This window comes from Alexandromys fortis, unplaced genomic scaffold, assembly GCF_014885135.2.
Source record: "Alexandromys fortis isolate MF-2015 unplaced genomic scaffold, M_Fortis_MF-2015_v1.1 scaffold_29, whole genome shotgun sequence".
Classification (NCBI taxonomy): domain Eukaryota; kingdom Metazoa; phylum Chordata; class Mammalia; order Rodentia; family Cricetidae; genus Alexandromys; species Alexandromys fortis.
The window spans coordinates 4,410,075-4,429,380 of NW_026067891.1; the positions used below are offsets into that span (position 1 = coordinate 4,410,075).

A 19,306-nucleotide genomic window follows, 5' to 3' on the forward strand; every position below is an offset into this window, starting at 1 on the left:
AAGCTGGAAAGGAGGAAGACAGAGATGCAAGGAGACACGGGACACAGGAAAGCAGGATGGACGGCTCATAGATGAGGTAAACAAGCCTCAGGGCAGCACATGATTAATAGAAATGGGTTAAATTATAAGACCTACTTAGAAACAAATCTAAGTTATCACCTGAGCTTTCATAATTAATAAGAAGTCTCTGTGTGGTTATTTGGAAGCAGGCAGGCAGGCAAGAGAGAAAAATCCACCCACAATTGGCACCCAACATGGGGTACATATTTCCACATAAAACCTGAAAAAGCTTTAAAAAAAAAAAGTGTTCCAAATACACAAAAATGGAGCCAAACATGGCATCCTAGTTCCACAGTCTCTCATGTGGCTGTGGTACAGAGATGTATTTCCTAGCAGTGCACCATGAGCTAAGTGGCAGAGTGGTTTAGGTTTTGCTCATGCAGAAAGAAAAGGTTATAGATATGCAGCAAAGCAAGTCCAGACCGGGAATAAAAACCCTCTAAACACAATACAGTGTTTAAAATACTTGTGTTTAAAAATGTGTGCATGCTTAAGAAAGAAAAGAAAATGGGTATAGAGTCATAGAAAAATCATTTCTAAATAATAAAAAAGAGCAAGCCATGTAGAGATGGGAAATACACAGAGTCTGGATCTGTATGGTATTGTACTGACTTTAAATTTTTTGATTGTTGATGAGCAAAATAGCTGTTGAGAGACACTGGATTATAAAAAGTACTAAATTAAGCCAGGCAGTGGTGGCTTACACCTTTAATTCCAGCACTTGGGAAGCAGAGGCAGGCGGATGGATCTCTGTGAGTTCGAGGCCAGCCTGGTCTAACAGAACGAGTTCCAGGATCCAGGACAGGCTTCAAAGCTACACAGAGAGGCTGTCTCAAAAAAAAAAAAAAAAAGGAAAATAAGGAAAAAAATTAAACCAACCTATATAATTTAAAAATGTCTTAACTTCAAAATGAAAGCCAAAAACTATGTTACATTGGGAAAAAGTTATGCTTTTGTTCCACCGAAAACAGAAGGCTGTGGAGTTATTCAACATCGATAGAGATTAGATTTGATTAAGGAGACTCCCTGAAAATCCTGGCTACAGACATAAAGAAATAAAACTAGAAAAACTACAAGACAAGTGATGTATATTTTACCTGTTCAAACAACAACAAGAAAAATCATCTTTGGATGGTTTGTGTGCAACACACAGTCCATACCTGTATTAATGCAGATATGTATGTTACCTTTGAAAGTTTATGTTTTTACAGAACAAAGGGACCAGACACCAATGAAAATGGTGGCCCAAGTGATACAGCCTCTCAGAATGCCTCTGTTGCAGTTTCTTCATAGTTCTGCATTCAGAACATCTTCAAGGCTGCTAGCTGAGATGATCCAATCTCACAGTAATCTGTGCCAGGACTTGACCATTATCCTAATTTTCTCAGGGTCCCCCAAAGATGCCAACCTCCTGTCAGACAACAGGAAATAGTTTAGAGAACACAACATCCAATTTCTAAGAGATGAGGTGGGTAGTTTTGGGTCATTCAGTAGGCTACGGATGTCTGTCATTGTTTAGGAGAGCTGGTTACAAACTTATTTTTCATGGTCAGAAATAAAAAACTGAACAAAGGAATTAGATTTGGAGATCTCTTTCTGAAGGAAAAAAGAGGAATGTGTATAAAAATGATGAGATAAAAAGGATGAACTGTTGAGTCTACTTTTGAACAGTCACTAGTTACATTGGTATGGATTTCTTATATTTGATACAAATTTAGTGTTATTTTTTAGAACATATTGTACATATATTTCTACTCTTGTTGAAGGAATTGTACCTATGCAATTCATTTAACAATGTAATGTAAATGTACAGTCCTTGAAAGTTATTATTACAAACTGTTTAGGATAATAAAGAAATACAGATTAGCCGGGTGGTGGTGGCACACGCCTTTAATCCCAGCACTCGGGAGGCAGAGGCAGGCGGATGGAGGCCAGCCTGGTCTACAAGAGCTAGTGCCAGGACAGGCTCCAAAGCTACAGATAAACCCTGTCTCGAAGAAAAAAAAAAGAAATACAGATTAGTAGTTAGTCACCTATAACAAACTTGTAGTCATATTAGATATATTTTCAAGGTCAAACAGATATATTTTAGATAGACAGATGGTCTTCAAACACTTCAAAGACCTACAAAATATGGTATTTTAAAAAAAAAATTGGGGGGCTGGAGAGATGGCTCAGAGGTTAAGAGCACTGGCTGCTCTTCCAGAGGTCCTGAGTTCAATGCCCAGCAACCACGTAGTGGCTCACAACCATCTGTACTGAGATCTGGCGCCCTCTTCTGGCGTGCGGGCATACATCGAGGCAGAATGTTGTATACAATAATAAATAAATCTTTAAAAAAATAAAATAAAATAAAAAAATAAAAAAATTTGGGGGGGTTCAAGACTGGGTTTCTCTGTGTAACGTCACTGACTGCCCTGAAACTCTCTTTTTATATCAAACTGACCTCAAACTCACAGAAGATCCTCCTACCTCTGCGTCCCAAGTACTGAGATTAATAAAGGCATGTGCTAACCATGTCTAGCTTAAAATGTTTTGTTAACACAGGCCTTTTCATAAAAGTGAGACACATCTGCTTCTAACAGTACCAATTTACTTCAGAGAAGATGATGGGCATCAAAGAAACTCCAAACTGAGTTGGCTCAATTTGGCAAAACTAGCTATTTGGGCAAGAAATGATCTTGTCTTGATTGCTGACAGTATGCTGAACAAACTGGACAAGCAGGACACAAAGGAAAAAGACTATTGAACTTTGACAAGATAAGGTTAGATAGTCCTTCAAAATTCCTGCTTCACAAAAAAGTCTGTCCCATAGTCTAGGCCTGTAGGCCAAAGACAGATGCCCCAATATTACAGAGGAAAGTGGGGGTGACTGTCCAGACAGACAGATGTCTCTGTCATTTCTTAGTTTTGGAAGTGGCTTACACTGCACTTCCTGTTTACTCAGGTAATATTACATCATTCTGGGGTCTTTGAGGAATTGAAACCTAGACAGTTATAGTTCTCCTTAGTTATTACAGAAGTTAAATTAGGTACAAAACTTTGGAATCATCAAGAAAAGATAAATAATGGAATATTTTCTCTAAATTTGCTAAATACAAATGGACTAGACATGGTAAATGTAATTCTTACTTGATAATTGTTCTTATTGTATATAGTTTTATTTGTTAGTTAATACCTTTCCTTTTTATTTAGACAATACCCGATCACTGTTCTTTTTTAACCTTTTTTTCTTCTTATTATTATTATTACAAATTTTCACCTCCTTCCCTCCTCCTATTTCCCTCCCCCTCTCATTGTTCTTATTGTATACAATTTTACTGTGTTAGAGTTGAAATCTTTCCTTTTTATTTAGACAATACCCGATCACTGTTCTTTTTTAACCTTTTTTTCTTCTTATTATTATTATTACAAATTTTCACCTCCTTCCCTCCTCCTATTTCCCTCCCCCTCTCATTGTTCTTATTGTATACAATTTTACTGTGTTAGAGTTGAAATCTTTCCTTTTTATTTAGACAAAAGGGGGAAATGTTGTAGAATAATCTTTTTGTACACTGTGAAGATATGTCACTCTTATTGGTTTAATAAAAAGCTGAATGACCATTCATTCAGGCAGATTTTTCCAGACACAGAGGACGCTGGAAAGAAAAAGGGCTGAGATGTGAGGAGACATAGGGAAAGCAGGGAAGCAGGATGGACAGTATATAGATGAGGTAAACGAACCTCAGGGCAGCACACAGATGAGTAGAAGTCAGTTCATTTAACTTATAAGACCTAGTTAGAAACAAAACTAAGCTATCAGTCGAGTTTTCAAAATTAATAAGAAGTCTCTGTGTGGTTATTTGGGAGCTGGTAGGCAGGACGTAAAAATTTGACTACATATGGGAACCATCCCAATGAACAGATTTTGGACTGATACAAAAAAGACATGACTACCCACTTGCTGAAGCCAGAGGCAGGGTCTTCCTGGCCTGACCTCCATTCCTAAGCATGCTCCTAGATACCACCCTGGCCCCTTGCTAGACTTATCTCAACTCTGCTATCCAAGTCCCCACATGAAAAACAATGGTCATGCCAGGGGAAACGTCAGTTAGATCTAATCAAGGACTTTCCAGTGGCTAAAGAGATGATAGCACAGAAACCTGTACTTTTAGGAGGAACCAGAAAGTAGACTGAGTGGCATTGACCCTGGAAAGGCTGGTGAGGCAACGACAGAATTTTATATTTGCCTCTAACATGGAGGGTTTCCAACCCAGTCTCCAAGATTGGAGGAATAAGAGGAAGGAAATGAGGAAGAACCCTCAAATTTCATTTTCTCAGAAAACCACCTCGTGTTAGTTGCTAGGGTCACCTAAGAAACCTGTGTGGGAAACATCAGCCTCAGGGGCACAACACTCCTCCCTCATCTAAACGCTTGACTCCTTATCCAGCCAGGTTCTCCAGTGTGACCAAGCTCAACGAAACACTGAGGCTCCTTTTCCAAAAGGCTGCATTGTAGCACTTCTCCCCAGATCTCACCTGGACTTGGGTTGTGGCCCAGAAAAGAAACAGAGCCATAGGGACTCTGCTCAGAAAAGCTCCCAAACTGTTCTTGTAGAGAACAGGACAGCTTGGACAGGACTCTGACTCTAACCCCTAGAGTTAGAGATCAGCACCAGACAGGGTGGTATTAGGGAATGTGAGGAAAAGTAGAGGAATACATAAGATCCCTGCCTAGAGGCCCTGAACAGAAATTTTCCATGTCGCCATCTGTTGTTGCCATCACTGTTCTAAGATTATGGCCAAGACCTGACTAGCCCCATCTTCAAAGGCCTGACTTCCTGCCAGATGATGTCACTACAGTCTGATGCCCAGGAACCATATTTAGATTCCCTATAACTATCAGGAACCAGACAAAGGCAGACACAAGGTATCCTGGCAGAAGGCACACAGAAGCAAGGGGCAGCTTACCTTTGCATTGGTCCCTTACCTGCCATGAAGAGGAAAGCCAGCAGGCTAGCCAGAACACTCTGACAGGGCATAGGCCAGCTAAGTATACTGGACCCTCTAAGACCTAAGCCAGCAACTTACAGAAACTCCCAGAGTCAAGGCTAGAGGGGACCTGAACTGGGACTCACACACACTGGGGCAGCAGCCAAATACTCATACTGTCTCTCAGTCTAGCAGGCCATTCCCATACTGCTTTCAGCACTGGGACAGATATAACCTCAGTTCCACATGGATGGAGAGTGCTTTCAGCTTGGCCTATCTGCTGCCTCCCTCCTGCTCCACAATGGGTGACTATGTTGAGAATGGTGAATAAAGATCTTCTATACCGTATACATGTGACCCCCCTACCTTCCAGATCAGACACTCTGGTGGGGTAAGGGACAAAAGACAACTCATATCCCAATACTATGAGGCTACCTGACCTGATGGGAGGGACCCCAGCCTCCCCAATTATATGTCCATACCCCACAAGAGACATCTTGTTTCTGACTCCTGACTTTCTTCTAGTAAAGAAGATCAGGGGCTCTCTGAGCCTCCATATGCAGGCTACACAAGCTGGGGTGATGCTATGAACAGAGAAAGCAGACACCTCAGGGCAACTCTCTGCAAACAGGACAGCACTAGTATAAAATCAAGTGTATAGGTCTATGCAAAGGTGGAGATCAAGGAGGGTCACTGTGAACACTGCAAGTTCTTACTAAATGGGCCAGTTGTGAGGACCAGCCCTGTTCCAGAGTCATGACAGGAGGCCCTCAACAGGCTGCCCACAACAAGATGCAACCCAGACTAACAGCTAAGCAGCCTCGGTTTCCTTCTCTGCTGAGGCAAGTGGCCTAGGTACCCGCTCTTTAGTCTAGATGTAGGGGGCAAGTGGGATTTAAAGGCCAGCTGGAGCCCCAAAGGAAACATCTGCACATTCCAGACGCATGCAGTCAACAGGCGGGTGAGTGCCAGCCACCACCTCCCCCCAGCCCATTGCTGGCCGCCATGCTGGAAACAGGGCTCAAAGGGAACAGCTCTGAGGGGCGGCTTGTGGATGTTATGTAACCCACTCCACAGGAGCCAGCTGCCTCCTCCCTCTGGCAGGCTAGGCGAGCATGGTAAGGAGGAAGCCCCCTGTACTCCTCCAAGGGCCAGCTTCATCTTCTCTCTGGGAAAACAGAGTCTCCTCAACCAGCAAGGATGATCCCCATAAACACTCCCAAGCAGAGCCAGGGCAGAAGAAAATGGAAGCCAATCATGGCTTCCATGATGAGGCAGTTCTAGTCTGGGCGGAGGGGCAGAGGCCCTGGGCTGGCCTCACTCTGGGTGCCTTTCAGCACTAATGGGTCTTTCATAGCCCAGCAGCAGAGCCAATGGAAGTCTAGTATCCTTACTCTGTTTTTGTTCTCTTTGCTTTTCGTTCCCTTCTATTTATGGCAAGCAAGGCTGGCTTCCAGGGCCGGAAATGATGTTTAAATTAATGAATTCAAGTTTAGGAAAGAGGGAGCTGAAGAAAAACACCCCAGCACACTGATGTCAGAAAGGACAGGGGCAATCTCTGGACTATACCAACTGTTTCTCCAAGGAGAAGGGTCAGAGAGGACAGCCGTACCTACCATCACTCTACAAGCTCCTTGAGGCCTATCTCTCACCTGGCTCAAAACCAGGACTAGGCACACAGTGGGGAGCCCAGTCTCAGAGATGACAAGGAAAGGACATCAGGATGCAGGCAGTGGAAATGCTCATGTTAAGAGTCCTTCAGCCAGACTGTAGGACCTCATAGTTCCAGGGCCTGGGGAGTAAAAGAGGCCCCACACTGTTACAAGATGTTCTGTAGGAGCCGGGCGATGGTGGCGCACGCCTTTAATCCCAGCACTCGGGAGGCAGAGACAGTCAGATCTCTGTGAGTTCGAGACCAGCCTGGTCTACAGAGCTAGTTCCAGGACAGGCTCCAAAGCCACAGAGAAACCCTGTCTCGAAAAACCAAAAAAAAAAAAAAAATGTTCTGTAGGATCTTTATATCCTTACAAAGCCCTTTGTCCAGATACTAAGTTTTCCTACAACTAAACTATCACTAGGATGAGATGGTGGGCATAATATAACTTGCCTAAGATTTTCTTGGGACCTACCAGCAAGAATAGAGATCAAAGGCTCAGGCCCCAAAACCAGAAGGAATGTGATAGACAGTGGGTCCCCCTCATACAGAGGGACAAGCCCAGTGTAGTCCAAGAAATAGCTGTTTCAAGAGCTGTTCACTGTCCCCATGTTAATAAGACAGTTGGGGAAGAAGGTCTGCTCACCCTACATACAAATGGGGCACTGAGGCCACTCATTCAAATCAAAAGAAGGAAAAGAACTAACACTGGAGTCAGGCGGTGGCAGCGCACGCCTTTAACTCCAGCACTTGGGAAGCAGAGGAAGGCAGATCTCAGTGAGTTCGAGGCCAGTCTGGTCTACAAAGCAAGTTCCAGGATAGCGAGGGCTGTTAAACAGAAAAACCCTGTATGGGGGGGCGGGGGGAGAACCAGCACTGATACCTCCCTCCAGACCACTTCCTGGTGTCCATGCACCATGACATGCCAGGACCGTGCATGGCTTCTTGTGTTCCATTATACTCAGTAAGGGCAGGAACTGTTCCAACCCTGATCTCAAGGTTCAGAGAGCCTGTGGCTTCCTCTGCATTACCTGACATGTCCACAGCAGCCAACAGAACCCAAGCCCTTGAAAGGGTGTCAACAGGCAAATGGGACTCAGTGGTGCCCTGGTTTTCTAGGGGCTGTGGTGTCCTGTAGTGGGCAGGAGCTTCAGTCCAGTCACAGTCACACCTCAATAACCTGGAGGCCAGTGACAAGAACCGGCACAGTACCAGGGCAGTGAAGCAGTATGGGGACTCAGGACACTTGAGGTCTCTCTACTCCTACAGCTTCAAGGTAGTCCCCTACTATAACCCTTACACCAAAGGCTGCAACCAGAAGAAGATGTCCTCTCCCACTACCAGAGGAAAAAACCCTTCCCAAGGCGGCTCACGGGATCCAACCTGCCTTCTTAGCACTAGGGATACCACATTTTCCAGATCCAACCTACAGGAGTTGATCAGGGAGAGGAAGCACTGCCTACCTTGACCCTCAAGTGCACCCCTCTCCTTGGCAATTAGTGCCTGGGCATCACAAGGCCTCTTTATGAAGAAGACTTCTGCCAAGCCAGAAAGAACGAGGTGTTCCGAGAAAAGACATGAGCTGCATTTTCCAGCTGTATCTCGTCCTTCAGAGAGACTGCTCACGCCCTGTGGCGCCCACACCAGGCCAGCTGGAGCCATACGGACAGCTGAGGCAGGCCAGGCCTGAGCATGGAGCCCAGACAGCCAACACCCCAGACAGCAGCAACATAAGTGGGGTGTTTTCATTCCAGAACACTAGGCGGGCCGGCTGTCTGGGCTCCTGCTGCTGATGTTGGCCACAGCAATGTTCCGGAAAGGAAAATGTGTCTCCATCCAAAATGGCTTCCTCAATTGAAACCCAACCCAAGCCAGGGTTTCCCTCAGGAGCCAGGGTCATTATGCTCCTCTCCCTGTCAGCGAAGGCACCCTGGGATAAAGAAAGGAGGGAACAGAAGGGCCCGTTATGCCCCAGGAATGTTCAGGAAGGCTCAGGCATTACTCAGTGAAAGTCACATGACGACAGCCAGAGAAGGCAGAGGCAGCAACACAGGAAGCACCATGTGAGGACACTGTTTGCCCACACTGGATGGAGAACCCAGAAGCGGAAGACCAGCATGGTGACCCAGGTATTGGAACACCACGCAGAAAGACCGATGCCAAGTGCAAAGCCAAGCAGGGATATCTAGTGAGACTCTTCCTCAAAACAAAAACAGGAAAGGGAAACTGAGGCTTACATACATTTTGGGTTTCTTAAAAACTCCTAGCACTGCAAGCCAAGGCTCACTTGGCTCACGGGAGCAGAATGCAGGGCAGTTTCACATCATCTCCCAAATCAGAGAGTGGGGTGAACTGGGCCAGCAGATGCCACGGTGTGCTTTCAGAACAGCCTTACTTCTTCATACAGGCCTTCGGTGCATAAAAAGGCAACACAGAAGCTGAGGTTGGCGAGAGGAAAGTTAGGTATGTTGGTCTTCCACTGTAATCCCTGCACCAGCGAGACAGAAGCAGAGTAACTGATGCCACATGAGAAGCCAGCCTGCTCTACATACTAAGTTCCAGGCCAGTAAGAGATACAGAATGAGACAGTTAAGACCCTTTCTCAAAAACAAACAAACAAACAAACAAAACAAAAGGGAAAAAAGTGAAAAAGAAAACAAAAAAGAAGATAGGCACAGTAACTCATACTTGCAATCTCAGCAGGAGAGAAATGGAGGCAGGAGAATCAGACGTTCAAGGCCCCTCTTAACTATGTAATAAGCTTGAGACCAACACGAGACCATCTCAAAAAAAATTAAATAAAATCAGGGACTGCAGAAATGCTCGGCAGCTAAGAGTCCATGCTGCCTCCCAGAGTTTCAAGCAACCATGTCCCTTGTAACTCTAGCTCCAGGAGATGTGACACCCTCTTTTGGCCTCTAAGAGTACTCGCACATATGTGACAAACACTTACACAACACACCACACATACACACAAATAAAAATAAAATCTAGAGTTGGACATAGGGGTCCACACCTTTAATCCCAACACTCAGTAGGCAGATGCAGATGAATCTCTGAGTTCCAGCACATCCAGGGCTACACAGACAAACCCTGCCTCAAAAATCAATAAATAAAACATAAAAATTAAACTAAAATAATATTTTAAAGCAAATATAAATTTGAAAAACAAAACAAATAAGCTAGGTGTAGTGCCTCATACTTGCAACCTCAGCACTCAAGGGCTGGGACTTCTTCATAGCAAACTCTAGACTAGCCAGAGCTTGCCTCAAAAAACAAAACAAAAAAAATTAGAGGGAGCACAGCACACTTGGTACATGCCTGTATCCCAGTATGTAGTAGATTGAGGCAAGAGGATTTCTTAAGTCCATTCAAGACCAGTCTGGGCAACAGAGCACAAACTCTTCATTCTCACCCCTACCACACACAGAGGTGAGAGGGTACTTGCTAGGAGTAGGTCTCATGAATCCTCACAGTGTTAAAGGCATCTTCTGAGGTTGGAGTTCTGTTCTCCTTCACTAGATGTTGAGATATGAACAGGAGCTTGCCTGCACACAGTGATCTGTGCTTCTCCTATCTGTACAGCATCTGGCCTGAACACACATCCCACACTCAGGCTCTCATGTTCTATCTGCAATGCAGCAGATTGGTCTTTGAGGTACATTTCCTGGTGGCTGGTACTTGAGAACAAGAGAACAGCCCCCAGGAAACATGGAGAAGAAAGGGGACTTACCTAAACAGCTATAGTGTTAGTATGTTGCCAGTGCCTCAACCTGTCCATTGACTACAAACCCTTACCTTTGAGGCCGCACAACCCACCCTAAGGTACTTACTTTATATTCAACGAAATAGAACAGAGACATGTCAAGAGCTCACTGCTTTGTCAGTCAGAAACCTAACAAAAAAGGACTTAGTTTCTTCTATAACTCAAAAGTAGAAAAAGAAAACTGGGAGAACCCTAGCCATTAGCTAGACTCAAGCCATTAACTAGTTGTGCTGTGTAGACCTCGTCTGGACCCTAGTTTAAACTACAACAATCCAGAGCTGGGCTTGGGGAGTTCATATCTGTGATTCCAGTTCTAGAAAGACTGGGGCAAGATGATCAAAGGTTTGAAAGTTCAATGCCAGCCTGGGCTACTTGAGATACTGTCTCAAAAAAGGAAAACAAAAAACAAACAACAACATCAAAAATCCAAGCAGCTGGGCATAGTGGCACACACTTTTAGTCCCAGGATTTAGCAGGCAGAAACAATCAGATTTCTTTGAGTTTGAGGTCAGCTCTATAGAGAGCAAGTTCCAGGACAACCAGGGCTACATAGACACACCCATGTCTCAAGAAACAAACACATGTCAGTTGGTGACTGGTGCATGCCTTTAGTTCCAGCACTCAGGAAGCAGAGGAAGGAGAATCTCTGTAAGTTCAAAGCCAGCCTGGCATACAGAGTGAACTCCAGAACAGCCAGGGCTACACAAAGAAACCCTATCTAGTAAAACCAGAACAGGCACACACACACCTAAAACAAAACGAACTTTAAAAAAGAGACAAACAAAAATGTCCACAATTGACATCCAATAAAACCAAGGAAGCATTCCCTAGTTTAGGTGTGTTTTGAGTATTATGATAGACTTGAAACTTCCACAGATAAAAAAAGACTAAGATGCTGGTCTTTGGCTCAAAACATAGGGCAAGAGGGGTGAGACTCATTACTCTGTTCTACATACTTTTCACAATAATGAGCCACAGTAAAGCCCAAAGCCCGTCAAGTAGCAGCACCCTGCCAGTAATGTCACCTTTCTTTAAGCCAAGAAATGATGGGAAGCTATGTTCTCAGAAGACCAGCTGTCCTACTTCTAGGACACAGCTGTCCTGCCAAGGAGTCACACATACAGGGGGCCTGATCATAGTTGGAAAGAAGGCACTGTTCCTTGGGCACCTAAACAATGGCCTGAAAAGCTGCTCTCTGTGTCCTTCCTCAGCAAAACCATCTATCTGATTTCCAGTAGTCTGCAGGGTGGACAGCCCACTGGACAACAGAGTGGACTCGAGAACCAGCAGGGGGACCTCAACACCTGCCCCTCAGGCTTCAGCTTCCTATCAGTTGGTTCTCCCAGCTCTATAAGCTCCTTAGAAGCAGTGTTGGAGGTAGAAAGAAAAAATATGGAGTCTCCACCCACCCATCCATATGAAGTTATTCTGATGTCTCTTCACAGTGTGAGAAGTTAACACCTTGAGAAGTCTGTGAAGTCAGGCTAAGCCAGGTTATCAGCTCTCAGAAAACGTCTTGCACCAAAACCCAGGGCTTCACTGTTTTGCAGAGCCCACAGACCTGTAGGTCTCCACTTTTCATTCCCTCGACAGCTCCTAGGAAGCAGGTAGAGGCTGAAGGAGAAGGAACCAATACGAACTGAGCCTGACACCCAAAGAAACCAGCCAGCAGAAGAGAGAGGTGCCTTTATTACAGCGTCCATAAATAAAAGGTGGGGTGGATCTGATGCAATTTCTGTGGGTACTGCTAGATAGCTGGAGGGGATCCCTCTCCAGATACAGCAGCACCACAAATGGTCAAGGAGCACAATGACAGGCTAGGTGAAGTCCCAAATCTCAGCTCCAAAGGACACAGGGCTTCCTAGCTAAGGAAGAGTCACCCAAGAGCATTACAAAACCTGAGGAAAGGGTCTAGCTCTACTTTAATGGGCCTGGGCATGTAGTGAGTTCCTGAGGGTATTCCAGCAAGGACTTCTGGAGCTGAGTGCCCAGGAAATCTAAGCGGTTGGGATCAGCAGGCACGGAGACAAATATCTGCAACCTGTCTTCCTCATCTTTCTTGATCCAACCCTGGTCCCCAGCACTACAAAAGGTCCAAACCTCAGGCTACCATGTCTAAGATGTGATACCTTGAACAAATTACATGACATCTCCAACCCTGTTTCCTCGCCTGTAAAACAAGGGTCTAGCGCTACCATCCTCCAAGGAATTAGACTAGGAACTAAGAGTGACAGCCTTTAAAAAAGAGCCTACTTAAGCCTGGTTTAAGGCACTCACTCAGTGAGACTGTTACTTTCAGAATGCAAAACTGGATGGGTCTCAATTTTTTTCCAGGCAATTAATTTCCCTTTCCTAAGTTCCTAAGAAAATGCAGCTCTACCGAAGCTCCCTCCCATCACACCTTCTACTTAACACTTCCCAAGCAGTCACCATTCGTGCCCACGACCAGCCTGCAGTCCTCTGGACCCACCTTGTCCCTAAAGCACAGACAATCCCTATCCAGTCGTCAAATTTTTATCTGGACTCCTCCCCCTAGATGTCAGCTCTGGGCCCTGACAGAAATCCCCAACCCCAGGATGCATCTCAATTAGTCTCTAATTAACGTTAATTCCGAAACCTCCTGCCACGCCCCACGCGCCTGTTACAGCTTCTGTTTGAGGAGACCCGCAGCGTAAGATATCAGTCTTCACAGAAACCGGGATCTTTGGCTACCCTTCTGGGTCACGCCGGCTGAGGTCCAAGGTTTTCCTTATTTAGTCGAGCCGAGCCGACGTCCCTACTGGAGCCTCGCCCTGGGAGCGGCCAGGCCCCGCTGCGTCTCTGCGGCCCGACCTCGGGACCGCGCCCACGCCCTGTGGCGGACAGCGCAGCGACGCTGCGGATGGGCCCTATCTACCTCAGCTCTGCTCCCGCAGGACCCAGTCGCGATGCTCTAGCCAGGCCGCCCGCCGCCATGGCAACCGCCCGTCCGCCTGCACTGCCTCGGCGCAACTACTCACAGCGCGGTGGCGTCAGCAGGGATGCGCAGACTAGGCTCAAGCGTCCGCAGCCAGCGGCCCGAGCAATTGACGCGGCAGGCGGCGTCGGGTGCCAGGCTGCAGAAGCAGGGGAGCGGGCAAGGCCCGCAACCGCGCCCAGGGTCTCCGGCCAGCGCTCCGAGCCACAGGCCCAGGCCTAGGGCCAGCGCCAGGCGAGCGGGCGCGCCGGGCGGCATCGTCAGCGCAGCCCGCGCATGGCCCCGGCTCCCCGAGGCCCCGTGCGCCGGCAGCCGCAGTTCAGGAGGGGCCCGCGGACCTCATGGTGCGGCCCGGGACAGGATGCCGCGGCGGCCGTGGCCTGTCTGCGCTGCGACAGCAGCTCAGCGCTCTGGGGCAGGCCGCACCTCAGGGCCTTGGCCGCCAGCTCGCGCATCCGCGCTGCACTGCAGACCCAGGGCCGGCTCCTCCTCCTACCCCACCCCCGGCGCGGCGCGAGGCGGTGCGTCCTCAGGCTCCGCCCCTGCGCTTCCAAGTCGGCCGTGGGCGGGGCTGGATGGAGAAGGCCTTTACAGGCTCCGCCCTCTGCGCTGCAGATGCTGCAGTAGGCGGGGCCTGAAGGAAGGGCATCCGCCTAGGCTCCGCCCGATACTCAAGGGTCGTTGGTGGGCGGGGCTCTACGGGAGAGGAGGTGGCCTTCAAAGGCTCCGCCCCCAGCTCTGCAGGGCCAGCTGTAGACCAGACTAAAGGGTGGAAGAGGTTCCGCCCCTTCTGCTGCGGCTTAAGAGGCCCCACCCATCAAGCTGCAGCGAGAGCTGCAGCGCGGGGGGGGGGAGGGGGGGACAGGGTTTTATAAGGGTCGGTACCCTACCCGCTACAGAGAGGGGCGGTGTGAGACTGGAGGGCGGCGGGCTACTCACCCCGCCTTCCCGAGCTCCCTTGTGGCTCCCTCTGGCCGTTGAGGCTTCCCCGGCGTCAATAGGTTTCTCTGCTCCCAGCCTTCTGTAATCAACAGTCACAGTACTGAAAACACCAATAGCTGCGGGAGAGATGGCACAGCAGATAAAGGAGCTTCGGTGCAAAGCCTGTTGACCTGAGCTCGATCCCAAAACCCACGTAAAGCTGAACTTATACAAAGTTGTCCTCTGACCATAGCATGCTTCCTACACTAATAAAAAATAAATTAATTTTTAAGAAAAGCTGTGGCTGTGGCCCACTGTTTTGGGGAGTTCGCTTTGTGCGTTTCTACTCCGCAAGTATTCTGCCCGTGAAGAGTACCGCCGAGTTGAGCCTACACAATAGTTAATAAATACTTGCGTCATCTCATGGACCTCTGCCAGAGGATGCTGCAGAGGCTCAGAAGTGGTGCGCAAGACAGCGCTCACCTGGAGTAGGTGAAGCTCATCGCGGTGCTCTCCACCGGACGCGCAGCCCACCCTGCTGCTGCTGAGGTGCTGCAAAGGTGCTGTCCCTCCCACCCAGCTAGCAACGCCAGTCTACAGATTCTTGTACGTAGGACCTATGACAAAACTAACATTAATACTCCAAACCCAGCACTTCGGATAAATCTTGCTTTTTTTTTTCGGGTAACATGCTTAGATGATAAACACCAAAAACTACATTTTCAGTGTTTCTTTCTGTCCCTGTGTGTGTGTGTGTGTTGTTGTTTTTCGAGACAGAGTTTCTCTGTGGGACAGTCCTGACTCTCCTGGAACTCCCTCTGTACACCATGCTAGCCTTGATCTCACAGAAACCCACCTGCCTCTGGGGTGCTGGAATTAAAGTTGTGCACCACCACACCCAGCGATTATTTTTAAAATTTTTGTTGGCCTAGGCATAGTGGAACCACACTTCTTTAATTCCAGCACTGGTGAGACAAAGGAAGGAGGATCTCTTCGAGTCCAAGGCAGCCTAGTCTACATAACTAGCTCTGGCCAGTGAAGGCTACATAGTGAGACCTTGTCTCAAATATATTTTTTAACTTTACGAGTGTGTGTGTGTGTGTGTGTGTGTGTGTGTGTGTGTGCTCACATGCGGACGTCCATTGCTGCTGGCTAGGGCCATGAGTCATAGAGCTCTGCAAGTTCCCAGAAGTGGGTACCACCATACTTCTGTGGATGATGGAATGCATGATTCCGCATTTTATGGATGAACTAAAAGGTTTGGTTCGACAAGTCCCGAAGAAGAGCAGGTAAAGGCCACGCAGGCAAAGGCAGAGATGAACAGTAAGCAAATAGTGGGCTGGGTCCTTGAAGTCACATGACCCAGAAGCAACTGTAATGTCTCCACCCAGAAACCTGGACTAGGGAGGGATGTAACCCATTCTCAAGTTCAACTTTTTTTGCCAGACCTAAGGAAGGAGGAAGTTAATATAAGGAGGGGTTCCAACCTAACAGCAATTGAAAATCTACAAACTAATACAGAATTGTATATGGAGCGTGTTCTAGAAACAGCTTGAAAATGCTGACATGAGGACCGAAAGGCCACATATTTACCAGCTGTCTACTGTACACAGAGCATTTGTCCCAAGTTTGTCAGAACCCTAGACACAGGGTTCTCCAGGGTCATGTTGGCCCCGGCCCTTGCTGGGGCACCTGTGCATTGCTAAAGTAAAGATGTCAGGAAATGACCTTTACAGAAGGCATTTTGAATGGAAGACTTGGCAGGAAGCCATGTGTCAGCAGGTTGGCAGCATGGAAGGACTGTAAACAAACTCTGTGGTCAGCTGTCCTGAAAAGTTCCACGTGTAGGGAAGGAAAGCAGAATGGGGTGTGGAAGGACAGAGGAGCGCCAAGTCCTTTTCATAATGTGGGAAAGGGTTAACAGGTGAAGAGAAGCAGGCCAGCAAAGAGAGGTGAAGGGTGAGCAGTGAGGACATCCTGAGAGACGGAAGGAAAGGACTGCACATCCAACACTCCTCACTCGCTCCTTCATTGCTGTAGTCTGCTGAATTTCAACAGCTGTAGCAACTGAGACCATTGTTAGTCCTTTATGAAATGGATTACCGGAGAAACAGAGATGTCAAGAAATGTTCCAGGCCACACAGCAGGTGAGCAGCAGAGAAATATAATAGAATTATATTTCAAAGTCCAAGTTTTTCACTGCAATCAGATGACAGATTTTTAAGATTTGAGAACTCCAAGGGCAGAAAGATAGACCCACAAGAAAACAGTGAAGCAGACTGACTGGCGCAGGCCTTTAATCCCAGGACCCCAGAAGCAGAGGCAAGAGGATCTCAAGGCCAGCCTGGTCTAAACAGTGAGTTATAAGGCAGCCAATGCTACATAATGAGATCCTAGCTCATAAGCAAAAACAAATGAACAAATAAAAAAACAAAACAGTCATAAATTTATATCAATAAGGCAAAATTCTAATTAAAAAAACAAGAGTGAAGCTAAGTAAATAAACAAATTAATCAGCTGTTTTAAAAATATTTTTATTATTTTCACTTATGTATGTGCATCTTTTTTTAATTTATTTATTATGTATATAGTGTTCTGGGCACCAGATCTCATTATAGATGGATGTGAGCCATCATGTGGTTGCTGGAAATTGAACTCAGGACCTTCAGAACAGCAGTCAGTTCTCTTAACCTCTGAGCCATCTGTCCAGCTCCTGTATGTGTGTCTTTTATGAGTGCATCCCACATGTGTGCAGGTCCTATGTAGGCTAGATGAGACTATAGGATCCTGCAGCTGAAGTTACACCTGACATGGGTGCTGAGAGCCGAACTGGAATCTTCTGGATAAATAGTACACACTCTTAACTGCAGAACCATCTCTCCAGCTCCACCCCCTTTTTCATTATTATTATTATCATTATGTTGTTATTGTTGTTGTTGTTATTTCAAGACAGAGTTTCACTATATATATATAGTTCTGGTTGTCCCGAAATTCACTCTGTAGACCAGGCTGGCCTTGAACTCACAGAGATACACCTGCCTCTGCCTCCCAAGTGCTGGAATTAAAGACACTATGCCCAGCTTCTGCCCCTTTTTAAAAAGACAGAATGTCACTATGTGGACCAGGCTGGCCTGGATTTAGAGTACTAAGATTAAAGGCGTGTGTCACACAGAACCAGAATAACCATCTCGCAAAGACTGTTTAAAAGTGTCTGTGACTAGATATGGTGGTAGACACCTTACTCCATTTCCATACAATAACGTTTCTTTTCCTTTCCTTTCTTTCTTTTTTGTTTGTTTGTTTGTTTGTTTGTTTTTCAAGACAGGATCTCTCTGTGTAGGCTTGGCTTTCCTGGAACTTGCTTTGTAGACCAGGCAGGCCTCCAACTCAGAGATCTGCCTGCCTCTGCCTCTTGAGTGCTGGGATTAAAGGCATGCACCACTACAGCCTGGCACAAGTTTTCTTTTTTTTAAATTTATTGTTTTTATGTGTATGTATGTGTGCCTTCAGACCGTGGTTTAATCAGAGTGGTCAAAGGACTCATCCCTGGAACTGGAGTTGCAGACAGTTGTGAGCTTCAGTCTGCAAACAGGACCCAAACTCAGGTTCTCTGGAAGGGCAAGTGTCTTAGCTGCTAAGTCACCTTTCTGTCTCCTTGAATTTTTTTTCAAATGTACTGATGTACGTATGTGTGTGTGCTTGAGTAAATTCATGTGCACCACATGCCTGCAGTTGCCCACAGAGGCCAGAGGCATCAGTTCCTGTGGAAATGGAGTTATAGCAATAGTTAGAGTATTTGTAAGCTACCTGATGTGGGTGTTGGGAACCAAACCTGGATCCCCTGCAAAAGCAGTAAGTGCTCTTAACCACTGAGCCATCTCTCTAGCCTAATAAATTTTATTTTAAAACATATGTCTTTTAGGGCCTACAAGATGGCTCAGTAGGTAAAGACATTTGCTGCCCCCAGTGATCCTTGTTTGATTCCTAGGACCTACATAAAGGTGGGAGGACAGAACTGACTCCACTCCACACCTCTGTTGCGATACATGCACCCACAAACGTGCACACAATGATATAAAACAAACAGAAATGAAATTTAGTCTGGTGTGATATGATAGCACAGACTTTAATCCTAGCATTTAGGAGACAGAGGTAGGCGGATCTCTATGAGTTCCAGGACAAAACAAGCTGGGAAGTGGTGGTACACACCTTTAATCCCAGCACTTGGGAGGCAGAGACTGGCAGATCTCTGTGAGTTCGAGGTCAGTCTGGTCTACAAAGTGAGTTCCAAGACAGGCTCCAAAGCTACAGAGATACCCTGTCTCAAAAAACCAAACCAACTAAATAAACAAAAAACCCAAAAAACAAACAAACAAAATCCAAACAAACAAACCAGAAGTCTTGGTTGGAAGCTAGAGAGAAGGCCCAGAGTGAAGAGCACCACTGGCTCTATTTTCAGAGGACCCTGGGTTAAATTTCCAGGACCCATGTGGCAGCTCACAACCATTAGTAACTCCAGTTCCAGGGGATACAGTGCCCTCTTCTGGTCTCCATGGGCACCAGGCACACACGTGGTACAGACATACATATGGGCAAAGCATCCAAATACATAAGAAAATAAAAACAATGTGTCTTTTGTGCTTTAAAATTTATTTTCCAGCCGGGCATGCTGGCACATGCCTTTAATCTCAGCATTCTGGAGCCAGAGGCAGAAATTTAAAAAAAAAGAAAAAAGAAAGAAAAGAAAAAGAAAGAAAGAAAGAAAGAAAGAAAGAAAGAAAGAAAGAAAGAAAGAAAGAGAGGGGAAAAAAAAAGGAGAGCCAGGCGGTGGTGGCACACGCCTTTAATCCCAGCACTCGGGAGGCAGAGGCAGGCGGATCTCTGTGAGTTCGAGACCAGCCTGGTCTACAAGAGCTAGTTCCAGGATCCGCCTGCCTCTGTCTCCCGAGTGCTGGGATTAAAGGCGTGTGCCACCACC

General features: G+C 46.6%; 1 protein-coding gene across 6 annotated transcripts in view; it reads right to left on the minus strand.

Moving 5' to 3' along the window:
* Positions 1-13,859, minus strand: part of Pkd1 (polycystin 1, transient receptor potential channel interacting) — a 49,765-nt gene extending 35,906 nt beyond the window's left edge. For all 6 annotated transcript variants that reach the window (XM_050137507.1, XM_050137488.1, XM_050137471.1 and 3 more), the window contains exon 1: positions 13,451-13,859. In XM_050137507.1, coding sequence (XP_049993464.1) covers positions 13,451-13,665 — 215 coding nt within the window. In that variant the 5' untranslated portion in view covers positions 13,666-13,859. The remainder of the gene's footprint in view (positions 1-13,450) is intronic.
* Between the last annotated feature and the right edge of the window lie 5,447 nt (positions 13,860-19,306).